General features: G+C 32.9%; 1 protein-coding gene across 3 annotated transcripts in view; it reads left to right on the forward strand.

Annotated features, from left to right (window-relative positions):
* The window catches only part of LOC145695015 (uncharacterized), a 51,551-nt gene extending 38,484 nt beyond the window's left edge, over positions 1-13,067 (forward strand). For all 3 annotated transcript variants that reach the window (XR_014133104.1, XR_014133103.1, XM_081771841.1), the window contains one exon: positions 9,924-13,067. Coding sequence is in view for 1 of the 3 variants with exons in the window: in XM_081771841.1 (XP_081627967.1) it covers positions 9,924-10,141 (218 nt within the window). In the remaining 2 variants the exon portion in view is untranslated. The remainder of the gene's footprint in view (positions 1-9,923) is intronic.
* Positions 13,068-13,986: the final 919 nt, after the last annotated feature.

The raw sequence follows: 13,986 nt of genomic DNA on the forward strand, positions 1-13,986 counted from the left end.
TGCTCCCATTGTTATGTGTAAGGTTGGCTATCGACGGGGTCGTAATGGAAAGTGTTTAAAAATTAGGCGCTTTGGACGTAGAAGACACAATTAAGAACGTAAGTATACTTTAATAACATGTAAAATTCTTATTTTCAGTAAATTGTGTGAAGGTTCATCATTATAAAATATACAAAAGAAATTAATTTATACTATTCAAAAATGCATTAAAAACACCTATTTAGTTTGCCAAAGTAAAGTAAAATATTATATTTACCGTGATTTCATACCTTTGGTTCAATTATACAGTCTTGAAACTTATAACAAAATATTTTGTAAATAAAGTTTCCTTTTATTTGATATATGATACATCTCTGCAGTGGTGCCCAGCCCCCTCATGTCCATGACGCACTCCCCTCAATTGCCTATCCGTAGGTGTTCTTCCATGAAAAAAAAAAAATCTTTTCGATTAATTTTTACACCCCCTCAAACATATTTATATAGATTTTATCCCCCCCAATATTTCAATGACGCAGTTTGCGTCATAGCCCCCCTTTGTGGGCGCCCTTGCATCGCAGATATAAAGTTACAAACGATAGAGTAGGCTTGCGTCGCTTAATCTTATATCTGTTTCTTTCAAGCGTATTTTTCTGATTTTTTAACTCTTGCATACTGAAGACAGATTTCATCAACCAGCCAAAATGTTTAAATACATGAAAATACACAAGTAAACATGGATCATGTTAAACTGTTTTTACGTCCATTTTCAGGAAGCGACACGACATTGCCTCTGTTCAAGAAATGGAAGAAAACTTGTTAGAAACTACTCGAGAGATAGACAGTCAATTGCAACAGTTTGTGAATGTATTCAACATACCCATTACAAATTCTGAAGAACTACTAAAAGTGGGATAACATTTCCAATTACATTTCATGCATCGCTTGATGGTGACGCACTGGCTTTCTGTCGATATTTCACATACAGAAGACTTATCTCACACCAGTCACTTTTCCTCAGTTTTACCCATAAGAGCAAGTGCGAGCAGACGACACGTTGTGAAGATGTATCATTAGGAACAAGCTTGGCTGAAGCAAGATACTTCAGCAATTGATTGGGAATCGGAGAAAATGATGTTCGAGATTGTTTTAATCAGATATGTGCGTTAATTGTAAGGAAATTACATTCTAGAAATCAAAGAACAACAGGCTGAAAGTGCCATATTGGTGTTATCTTAGTGTTGAACTACTCTCCAATAATACGTTATCTTTATGAATCTTTCGAAGTTCTTTCTTTTTTTTCCTTTAGTTTTTCAGTGTAATAGGTACCCTTCCTATTCTGAAAGAAGCAGAGTTTATTAGACCTATATGAAACCTTAATTACTAAAATTTAAACGCTCTCCTTAAAACTCGTTGTTTCAATTACACTTTTCATCTGAAGCAGCAGTAAATCTAATTCAAGCCAACAGTATCATTTATGTCTCAGCAATGAACCGTGCCAGGGATGGGTTAATTTGTGTGTCTTCTATGTGTTAAAAATTATTTCTATCTTTTATAAAAACTTAATTTTGATTAAATAACAATTTCTCTACGGATTATTTTGCAAAATAAGTTTAGAGAATCTTCCGTATATGTCCCATTATTCTGAAATGTACCATATGCTGTACATATTAATTATTGTAGTTATGGAGAGTTTGACATATTTTCTTTATTATTTTATTTATAAATATTGTATGTATAATCAGAAAAATACGCTTGAAGAAAACAGGTAAAAGGTTAAGCAATACAAACCTACTCTATCACTTGTAGACAGAGTTGAATTATATATCAAACACAGGAAATCTTATTTACAAATTATTTTATTACAAGCTCCAAGAAAGTAGAAGTGAACCTAGGAGTGTAAGAAATCAAGAAAAACATAATTGTTCTATAGATGGTGGCGGCCAAATTGGATATTACAGCCATATTGGATGAGCTCAAGTGAGATGTTCGGGGACTTTTAGGATGTTAGTCTACTTGATGAAAGGAAACTATTCTGAAAGTTTCATTAAGCTAATAATTTTTGCTGGGTTTCTCAAAATTTTCACATACATACTGGACTATTTAAAAAGAGTGCAAAAATAGTTTGAAGAAGAAATGTTAACTATCAGTAAGGTGCAGGACTACCAACGTATGCGAGCTAAATCAAGTTTGTAAAAAAGTTCAAATTTCGCTTAATAAGAAAATCAACTCTGAGTCATTGCTTCGATTGACGTTTGCATAAGTAGGAGGTATTAGGCGAATCTTGAATAGGCGAAAGTTGAAGCCCGGTTTTGTGTATGTGCATTGTATGTGTGTTGGGGCGGGTGGTGCGGGGGTGAATTTATACTCTTTCAGGCTAGTTACGTTTCGGTATTTCTACGATTCTATATTATAACATTTTTAACATTTTTTCTCGCAATTTTCTGAATTCTGCTCGTTCATGTCACTAGAGCTTTACATTTTTTAAAATTTTTTTAGTTTGGAATGAACATGACTTCTTTCAAATTTTATTCGGCATATGTTTAGTTTTTTAAACAAAACAATTCTCAGAAAAGAAATCATTTTATGTTTTCTTGTCTCAACATATTATATATCCGAGAAAATTTCCCCTTTTTTTGTCCGTAAGTTTCGTATTTCGTATTTTTCTAAATTATCCTCACCGTTACTTGGTTCTTTCGAATAATGTACATATTTTAAAATAGTTTCCCTGTTTAATCCTTCAAACCTTCGTACCAGGCATTTCAGTTAGTTTTATCCCTTCCATTTCTGGGAATTACCATGTAAGCAATTTATCTTAAAAATGTTCATTGGCTATTTAAACTTGCTTCCATTCTCTCCTTTGGTTTCGCGCGTGCTCTTGGCAACTAATGTACGTATATGGTCATTTGGGGCAATACCGACACCCTAAGGACATTAGCACTATTACAAGATTGTAATGAATTATTAAAGAAACGAATTATAGCCCAGGGTTAAGTATATTATTTCAACTAGTTGACAGATATAATACATGTCACACAAAAGCATTGTGTGGCTGTGGAGCCACAATTGAAATGAACAATGGAGAAGTGTCGGACTACCCCAATCCTATGGGAAAGACCGACAGGTTGTTGGGGTAATACCGACATCAACATTGAAACCTTACGTACTATGATAATGTCACTAATAATTCCACAACGCACATTACTGTTTGTAAAGTAGTTCATGTGCTTTAAACAAACACGGTTTAGGAATGTAGAATACCTTTATTGGCAGCTCCGGAAAATATTAAAAAATGTCACGGAGTTACAAATGAGGGAAAGAATAATAGCAAAATTTGTTCAGTTACAAGAAATATTTGAAACAAGAATTTCTTTTTAAAAATAATATGCTAATGTCAGCTAGTGCAAAGAGCACAAAAACTCTGTACTTCATGGAAAGTATTTGTTAATTTATGTTAATCATATGTTATCAAAGGTATGGTTATAAATTAAAATATTAGTGTTAGCTTCATATACAGGAAAGAGCGAACATTGTACTCATATTTGACTGAGATTTCACATTATTGACACATAAAGAAGGGATCGTCTGGATGAAGAACACAGTCCTCGTTAAACAGCTGAAAGTATTTTCTACAATGAACTCAATCAGAGGGATTGCTTTTGCCGTAAACTAACCTCGGCAGATAGCACAATAATTTTCTTTTTAAGTTTTCTCATTTTTGTTACTGTGTTTTGCAACATTTTTATGTCTGTACTTTCTTTTATGTATCACTACTTTTTGGTTTTTCTATTTTACTATTTTCTGTGCAGATGTTAAAAGTCTGGCACTATTTATTTATTGAGACAGAACACAACAGGTATTATACCCAATTACAGTGTTCATCTTTCATGAAATAATATATTTACAATTTCCCTTTTAAACCTTGTGAAGCAATCAGCATAAATATCTATATTATTTGTCATTTTTAAGAGTCTGTTGTAGGTTTCACTAATCCTCCATGTTGGCGACTTATTTAGGATATTCGTCCTTGCTTTTGCATAATAAAAGAAGTTATAGTTTTCTGGACGTGTTTTTCTACCTGGTACGTTTATTTGAAAGCTCGAAAGCAATTCGTTGCAGTCTAGCTTATTATTAAGTATCTTATATAAAAATATCATGTCAGATAACGTTCTTCTTTGAGGGTTAGAGTTTCAAACTTCCTATTTAATGAATTAGAGTTTCCAGTTCTTGGGAAAATGTTTGTTTCCTTATATACAAGATATCTAAGAAATTTGGACTGGATGTTTTCTATTTTTAGTGAGTTAGTTTTTGTATCTGGGTTCCATACAAGCGTCGCGTATTCGAGTTTGGATCGAAAGTAAGTTTGATACAATTTTTGAAGAGTGGCAGGTTTACGAAACTCCCCACTAATTCTTAGAATAAACCCAAGATTTCTGGTCGCTTCATTTATTATGTTATCAATACGAGGTTCAAATGTAAATTTCGTATCATACATTACTCCTAAATCATTGACAGTACTTACAACGGGTAGTTGAGTATCATTAATTGAATATTTAAATTGCACTGTTTTTTTACGTTTTGTAATACTCATGATTTTACATTTACTAATATTTACATTCAATAAATTACTTTGACACCATTTCACTACTGAATTTATATCTTGTTGAAGTTGATTACAGTCATTTATGGAATTTATACATCTAAAAAGTTTGAGATCGGCATACAACAATTTGTGGGAATACGTTATACATCATTTATAATTATATAACAAATAGTAGAGGACCCAAATTTGACCCTTGTGGAATACCAGATAGTTGCAAGTATTCGGCTGACTTGTATCCGTTATATACAACGAACTGCCTTTGGTCTCTCAAATACGACTTGAACAGCCCAATTAACTCTGCGGAGAAGTTAAATTGACGAAGTTTCTCTATTAGTACCTTGTGATTTACTCTATCAAATGCTTTCGCAAAATAGGTGTATATGTACCGTGTATAGTGTACCACCTTGATCTAGGATGCTTGCTATAAAATTGTTAAGAATACTGAGATTTGTGACTGTTGATCTGCCCTGGACGAAACCATGCTGGTATTCTGAAATTGATAGTTTTATGTGGTTTTCAATCCGTTTATAAAGAATAGATTCAAACACTTTAGCAAAAGTACTCAATATTGATACAGGCCTATAATTTTGAATATCTTTACCATTATTAGACTTAGGAATGGGACAAACTTTGTTATTTTCCATTTATTGGAGAATTTACAAGTAGAAATAATTAGGTTGAATGAAATATAGAGTGGAAGAAGAAAGTGTTCTTCACATCCCTTCCATCAGGATCTATCGTTCCTTTCCCTTTAGTTTTCTATTGTCTTCCGCTTTACAGTACCACATCTCATTTTATTGGATGAACCATACCCGTCTAATATAATTAACTTTTCTTCTAGTGCGTGTTCGTCTTTTTCAGTAAATGCTATATATTCACCAAAATGTTTTTGCAGTTAACTTTGAATAACCTGTCACGTAATGTATCCGAGGGACTTGAAAAGCTCTTGAAGCAGTAGCAAGTAGCATTGCATTCTTTACGGCCTCTATGGCTACTGACATATTCCTAAATTCCAGGAGAATCTCATGCAATGGAAAAAGGATAATAGACATTTTATTTTCTATATGTTAATACTAATGTAGTATTTTTGATATATAGTTATTATTAATCACAACGGAAGGGGGCGAAGCATCTGTCGAACGTGCCCCAAATGTGAGTGTCGATAGTACCCCGAATGTATATGCTACACTTAACTATATTTTTTGCAAGTTAGAAATACTGCACACTGATGAACCAACTACCTGTGCTTGCACAACTTTCAGCTATATGTTGTCCACCATGAGTGCTGAACAATACAACTTTTGCTTCCAAACAAGTGCTTAATAAAACATACTCAAATTTTACAATGGCTCTTGACTTCTCACATATCTCTCACACCTTACCTTATAAACCTAGACCTTTCTAGTCAAATTATTTTACTTATTTTTAAGATTTTACAGATATACATTCCATACACCCCACAGTTTCACTTAGTACTGATTAAGCCAACTTCTTCTCTTCCAAGTAAAATTGACAGCACTTTAAGCTTAGAAGTGTCGGTATTCCCCAACTATCGGTCATCTCCTGAATGACTATAATGCTGTTTTGAACACAGAATTTTAACCTTCACTCCTCGGATTCCCATAAGTTTTGGCGTACATTGTGAGCAGTTGAATTAGAACAACGAGTTACATTTCAAAGCTCCATGCATTTAAAAGAAAAGGTATGATTTTAAACATGTCTTCAAAGAAGATACCGTAAGAAAAGAAAAGAAAAGGTATCAAAGAAAAGGTATGATTTTAAACATGTCTTCAAAGAAGATACCGGTTGAGTACCGTAAATTTATAAACCACGTAAATTGTTAACATTTTATTATTCTAATTTAGCGGCATAGTTGAAATTTCGCTATACCCTACATCGTCACTTATGACTTATTAAGCACCATGTTGAAGTGCCTTACTGAAGTTGATAAAAGAGGCTGCTTTTGGTCGATTAAGCTATGTTTTTGATTAAAGTAATCAGAAGTCTGCATGGCAGTCGTCGTAACTTCCGGATTATTGCAATGCCTAAACACAAGATTCTTCTTTGAATATAATTGAAACCTAAGTGTGGGAAGATTGACCTTTGTCTTCAAGGAAAATTTTTATCAATATGAAGTCTCGAGAAATTTCTACAATTAGAATCCCATTCCCCTGGAAATATGATGCTTAATTTCAACTTGTTTGGGGTGTTTCCTTTTCTCCTCTGCTGGACGTTACGGGGAGAAGGAAGTGATCCGTTTAAGAATGAGCGAGTTGTAATACATAAACGGTAATCCGAATGTATTTTAATATTGAAATCAATAGCACAGATTATGTTACTACAGTATTCGATTTCTCAGTGAATGAGAGTGCTGTATAGGAAACAAATTTGATTTAATTTTTACTTTCTTTTTATGTGTGTATGTTCAGAATGGCAGTTAGAATATTACAACACATGGAGTCTTAAAATAGTCCTAAGTTATCCCTCCAAAAGAGGGTTCATCACTAAACCAAATTTTACAAAGTTTCACGTTCATTTCATTTTGTCCTGTCGTTTGTCCCATTACCTATGACTACCTACACACACAAAAGTTTTACTTATAACTTTTAAATACTATGTGATTACTTTAAAGACTTTGAGCCTTATGCAGAGTCGTTCTGACACGTGATTAGTGCCATACTAAAGAGTTCGACTAACAAATGTTTGCTGCAGTAGTCAGGTTTTAATATAACGCTAATCATACGTCAAAATGACTTTGCATAAGGCCCTATAAGTCATCATTTAAAAAAAAAATATTTTCTGATGTACAATATATAAATATAGTATATCCCTTATCAAATCGTTTTTGGAATTCAGCAATGATCTTAAATTTAAAGCTTTCCTGCATCATTATAGCGTAAGTTTTTGGCGTTATAGTTTTCTTAATCATTTTCATGGGTGTTTTATTTACTACATTTCTATAGTAATGGTTTATAAAGATGCTGAATGCTTGGCTCTCCCTTGTAACTTTTATTCTGCTTAGTGTCTTTCAGTATAAATATTTTTTATGTGTAAATGATATTTTGGGAGATAATTCATTAGCTTAGGCATCCAGCAACTATTATTGTACACAGAGCAGATGTTTGGGAAGCTGTGATATAATAATATTTTATATGTTGTATTTTCCTTTATTCTAACTGAGTCGTGTTAAATACAGTCGTGTATTTAATAAGTCAATCTGGTCGTTTTGAGCAAATTCCTTAACTCGCTGCGAGTAAACCAATCCATTATTTTATTATTGTTGATGGGATCTTGATTAGACCACTGCTCTTGTTCTCGTATTTTTTGATTTGATTTGATTACAGTCCCTTTCAGCAGCGAGGCTACATGAGACGTGGACTTAGAGCTTAAACATGGAATTTGAACCACATGAACTCCCGCGAGGAATTGAACCTAGATCCTCCACGTCAAAGGTGTGTACGTTAACCGCTTAGCCATGAGCACATATTTTTTTATACAATGAGAAAACTTGATCCGATTTGAATGTAAAATTCTTTAGTTAGATCCTTAAACAATATAAGAAACATTTAAAGGTGGGTTATTATTTCAATATTTTATATTTTTAGTGGTCTACCAAGTGAGTCATTTGAAAGTAAAAAAAAAAAAAAAAAAAAAAACCATTACAGTGTTTTGTTAATATAAACTAAATTCATTATCTGTGTATTGTGCCTCGTTAATGTTTAGGATAGCTTCACAGCTCTAAGGACCTGGAGTTCGGTTCAGGGTTGGAACTTTAATTCTTCTTTTCTCAATTTAATATTTTGTTTGGGCTTTAGATTTATATATCTATGCTACATTTACTTAATGCAGGCGATCGTATCTGCAATAGTAACTACATAATTTTCGCAATTTATTGTAGATTTTTAGCTTCTTTATTTAACATTTGCCTATTTAAGAAACTCAAGAACATCGTGTATTTTTTAGGGATAGTCACTTAATTGTAAGTACAAATATCATTTATATGTATCCAACACACACAGGGCATATATATCGACATATATGCTCTGTATGTGTTGGATACGTATATACACACACGTCTTTGAGTGTATGAATAAATTACCTTGTGATTCAGGTTAAAGGGTTTTATGTGGGGCGCTGTTTATGAAATTATCACAATTTACTTGTGAGTTCATGTACAGTCAGAATCTATAGGTATAGGTTAATATTAAGTATAGGTTGGAAGTATAAGAAATTATAGCTCCAACCCATATTTAATATTGTTTCGGACTGCACGTTCACACAAAACATGAATTGTTATAAATCACGCACTGCTAGATAGAAAGAGGTTAAGAAAAAAACATGGTTATAGCAATGGCCAGGTGTAAAAGTAAGGGGGACGCGCGAGGACGCCGTTACGCCACTTCCAAAAGTTTTCAATGGCGTTCTCCCGCTTCCAAAAACTAACAATGAGCAAAGATAGGCATTAGGGACAGCGTGACGTCATACATCCCTCTACCTTTTCAGATTCACTTTTACACCTGGAAATTACAGAATGGGTATCGAATGGTTTGTTATGATTTGCCCAAAGGGTCCCTTATCATTGTACCTTGTGACTACCTGAAAATTTTAACTAGTAAGGACTGTAACTTGATACATCAATGTAAAGGAACTACTTTATTAGAGTAACATTTTCAGAGTGTTGCACCGTCTTTTCGAAACTGACACAATTTCATTAGAAATTTTTGTGTAGTCAGATAACCTCTCAATTAAATGGCGGGCATTTTATAAATGATGACCCGTACCAAAACCTTCTTTCGCACAAAAGATGCTTGCTTCTCCATAATCCTATTAATGGCGCAACAAATTTTAGATGGTCCCCAGGGCTTCATAAAAGAGAGCCCTGTGCGGCAAGAAAAGCGCTATATTTGGCGCTCTTCTTGATAATTTTATATCTAATTTTTTGTTTCACATTTTATCTTCAGCAGTTTGTGATTTTAAGTAATTTGACTTTTATCCGAATGTGAATGAGTTCACAAGTAAAACGCTGACCATTTCGGAAACGGCGCACGAAAAGCTTTTCTCCTGCGAAAGATCTTAATTTATCTACGTATAATCTTTCCAATGACGAGAAAATACATGTTTGGCCAATCAATGTTTTCGAGTGAAGCCCGGGACCCAATAATAAGGAGCATTGTGAGAGAAGTATATGACTGTATTCGATGTGTCATGTGTGCGATTGTCTATCTCAATTTATGTTTCTATCTCAACATGTTTGTATATACTCGCAACATGTATCTCAACATGTATTCTCGCTTTTCATGTAATATTACTTTTAACTATTCGATTTTTTTTTTTTTAATTTCAGAGATTGTTTTTCGAGTAACAGCAGCAGATCCCAACAGATATGTTGTCTTTGATCACTGCATTAAAGTTCAAGATTTCCACGGTTTTGAGTTCACAATTGTTAGTGTTCGACCTGGCATAGATTTGACAGAAGATGATTTACGGGTAATTCAAGCGGAGCTCGATGACCGAAATTTGGAAATTAATGATATGAAGAGAATTCTCACAGACGATTGCTAATATATCTTGAACTGAATCATATGTTATTTTACATTATCCAATGACATGTTATTTCACATGTTATTCAACGACATTTGTATTACTCCGATATTATGTACCAAAATATTATTATTTCTGCTATGTTTACATCAAGCTATTTTATATCTACGTACTTTACTATTATCTGAGACTCATGAATAAAGGTTATTTTCTTTCTTAGCAGCTAAAACAAAATTAAAAGAAATCTGAACAAGAAGAAGAAAAACAAAAACAGAATTACTGAAACAAATAAATTTCCATAGTTCTTCATTATTACATGTATTGAAAGGGGATGAAAAACTTGTTCTGACAAATTTCTGTTGAAGTTTTAAGTATATAACTTAAATCTTTCGTGTATGTTTTGTTTAAACTTAGTTAACCTAGGTAAAATTATCTCTGAGCGGTGGTTATTCAAGTGTAAAACATAGACTTAAATAAGAACTATTTATATTTGTAGAATATTGATACACAGAGAAAACAAACGTATGTGGCGCATGTAAAAACATAGGCTACTTGTGTAAATTCTGTAGTTTTTGGATTTAACATACAACAAACGTATAGCTGAAAAATCTATTTTATACGTACGTTCCGATAAGTGTTACAAATAAACGTACTTTTCGTACAAACGAAAGAACTGTATATAGGCGGTCAGGATTTCACATAGCTACAGGTCGACGTATGGAACATATAGATCACGTACGCAACATACGTATACTACGTAATGTACGGAAGACTTAGATGACAGACATCCTGCAACGGCATGATGTAATATCTAAGAGAGGAAAGTATATATGAATGACATATGCTCCGTCCTGATTTCTGTAGTACGCATAAGGATTCCGTATATTTGCACAATATACCCATGTCCGGATAACGGATTTTTCTAAGTGTAATTAGAAAGAAATGAACTAGTACAGTAAAAGTTTAAGTGATGAAATAGTATGTGAAAGTAAAAGAAAAACTCATTTTATTTAAGTTTTCACTCGTATTTAGTTAAAAAGTTTAACATTCTATCAAAAATAAACCTTTGGTCAGGACTCCCAGATTTTCAGACTAAAAACCCGGAATATTGTATGAAAATTTGCACTGAAAACCGGGATTCCATATGTTTATTAGCAGAATAGTCAAAGTTCTGCATTTGCCTTCTGCTGAAAATCAGAATTATTTATATAGTACGTACTCACCAAAAGAGAGTAAGAATAGAGTACATATATTCGTATTACACTATTTATTAAATATTGCACGAATTATGTTTAATTAAGTTTCGGAGAAAAATCGAAAAATTTGATGAGTTGATCAACTTTTGAGAGAACGCATTATGTAAATCTAGAGCTGGGCAGGCTAGACTAAGACGTCTGAGAGCCCTACACTGAGAAAAATTCGTTCTCTGGACAGCGGTATATTGTACAAATATACGGAATCCTTATGCGTACTACAGAAACCAGTACGGAAAACACGTTATCCATATACTACATAGGCACAGCCTTTAGATGTTACATAATGCCGTTGCAGGATGACTCATATCTAACAGTCTTCCTTATATTACATACCGGTTCATATATGTGTGTTACCTTCGTCAGATTAATGTTATATACGTCCATTTGTATGTGAGATCCTGACCGCCTATATTGTTGCATACGGAAAGTACGTATAGATGGTACACTTATACGGAAAGTTTTAATTAGCCTGTAATCTGATGCATCAATGAAAGGATAAAGGAAAATGAAACAACTTCAGTAGGAAAATGTTTCCGTGTGGTGCACCGTTTACGAAACTGATACCACTTCATTGCGAGTTTGTGTGTAGTGAAATAAACTTTCAATTAAAGGGTGAGCATTTCATAAATAAAGATCCATACGAAAAACTTCTTTCGTACGAAAGTTGCTTGCTTGCTTCTCAATAATTCTTCTAATTGTATATCATATTATAGATGGTCCCCAGGGAACCCTGTGTAGCAAGAAAAGCGCTCTATTCGGCGCTCTTCTTTATAATTTTCATTTCTAATTATTTGTTTCACCATTTTATCTTCAACAGTATGTGATTGGAATTTTATCTGAATATGTATGAATTCACAAGTAAAACACTTTCCATTTCGTAACCGGTGCCTCGCACGGAAAGCTATCTTCCTTCGAAAGATAAGTATTTATCTACGAATAATCTTTCCGATGACCGAAAAATACATATTTTGCCAATTAACCTTTTCCAGCGACTCCCGGAAACCAATAATAGGGTGTAGGGTGTACTATGAGAGAACTACATGATTGTCATGTAACATTGTTCTATCTCAGTTTATGTTTCGTCATATGTATGCACGGTATATATTGGTGCTTTTCATGTAATATTACTTTTAAAAATTAAAATTTTGTATTTCAAATATTGTTTTTCGAGTTAGAGCAGCAGATTACAACAGATATGTTGTATTTGATCACTGCATTAAAGTACAATATTTCCATGGTTTTGAGTTCACAATTGTTAGTGTTCGTCCTGGCATAGACCTGACAGAAGATGACTCACGTGTAATTCAAGCGGAGCTCGATGAGAGAAATTTGGAATTTAATGGCATGGAGAGAATTCTCACAAACAATTGCTAATATGTTATTAACTGAGTTATGTAGTTATTTCACATACACAACAACATTTATATTACTCCAATATTATATTAAAAATATATTATTTCTGTTAATATTAACTCAAGCTATTTTATATCCACGTACTTTACTATTACCTGAGATACATGAATAAAGATTATTTTTTCTTACTAGGTAAAACAAAATTAAAAGTTTAATTTTCTGAAACATATAAATTTCCAAAATTATTCATGTATTGGGAGTGGAGAGAAACTCTTTCTGACAAATTTGTGTTGAAGTTTCAAGTATATAACTTAAATATTTCGTAGTCTATATATATATTTTTTTTAATTGTTTAATAAATATAAAATTATCTCTCAGTGGTGGTTATCCAAGTGTATCACATAGATTTACATTAGGATAATTTAGATTTATAGAATACTGATAATTAGAAGAAATTTACTAGTGAAATACATATTTAAGTGATAAAATAGTGTGAAAGTAAAAGAAATATTCAATTTTATGTACGTTTTCACTTTATTTAGTTAAAGAGTTTAACATTTCTTTTAAAAGTTGGAGGTTGTATACTTAAGGAAAAGAAAAAAAGAGTAAGGATTCGTTTTATTTTTGCAAAACATTCAACAACAATATTGGACTAAAAAAAAAAGCTAATTCTAGAATAGAATCCTAGAATTGTAAGGAAAAGAAGTGTAAGAATGATTATATTGGCCATAAACTCAACATACTGGTAAAGCAAACATTTTGTCAGGGCTCAGGTTTTTGAAATACTTATATTTTTCATCCGTTAAATTATTGTAATTCTTCAAATGTAGGATAGTTCTAAGTGGTAAAAATTAGTTTTATAATGGTTTTATTAAATAAATGCAATGCTCAAACTTCTGGAGGTTCAGATCCCTTCAATGTTATGTAAATAGTTTGTTAAGTGTGATACTACATCGTACATTAAATTAACAACGTATTCGGTAAGGGTTCGGTTCTTGGGTCTAGCCTAGAAAGAATTGAGCGATTGGAACGAAACTTGCAGGATTCATCAGGCAACAATAAAACCGCGAAAAAAAAAATCCATTTGCAAATACAAAGAAGGGTCTGGGCCAAGACCCTCAAAACTTGTCCAAATGAGACAAAACTTACAAATTTTAATCCGAGTAACGTCCTCAGAACAGAAATAATTTTTAAAAATTTTCTTGACTGGTATTTGGAGGGAGCATATTCCTCCACAAAATCCTATTATTCGGCTCT

Source organism: Thermobia domestica, chromosome 9 (genome assembly GCF_964235325.1).
Source record: "Thermobia domestica chromosome 9, izTheDome1.hap1.1, whole genome shotgun sequence".
Lineage (NCBI taxonomy): Eukaryota > Metazoa > Arthropoda > Insecta > Zygentoma > Lepismatidae > Thermobia > Thermobia domestica.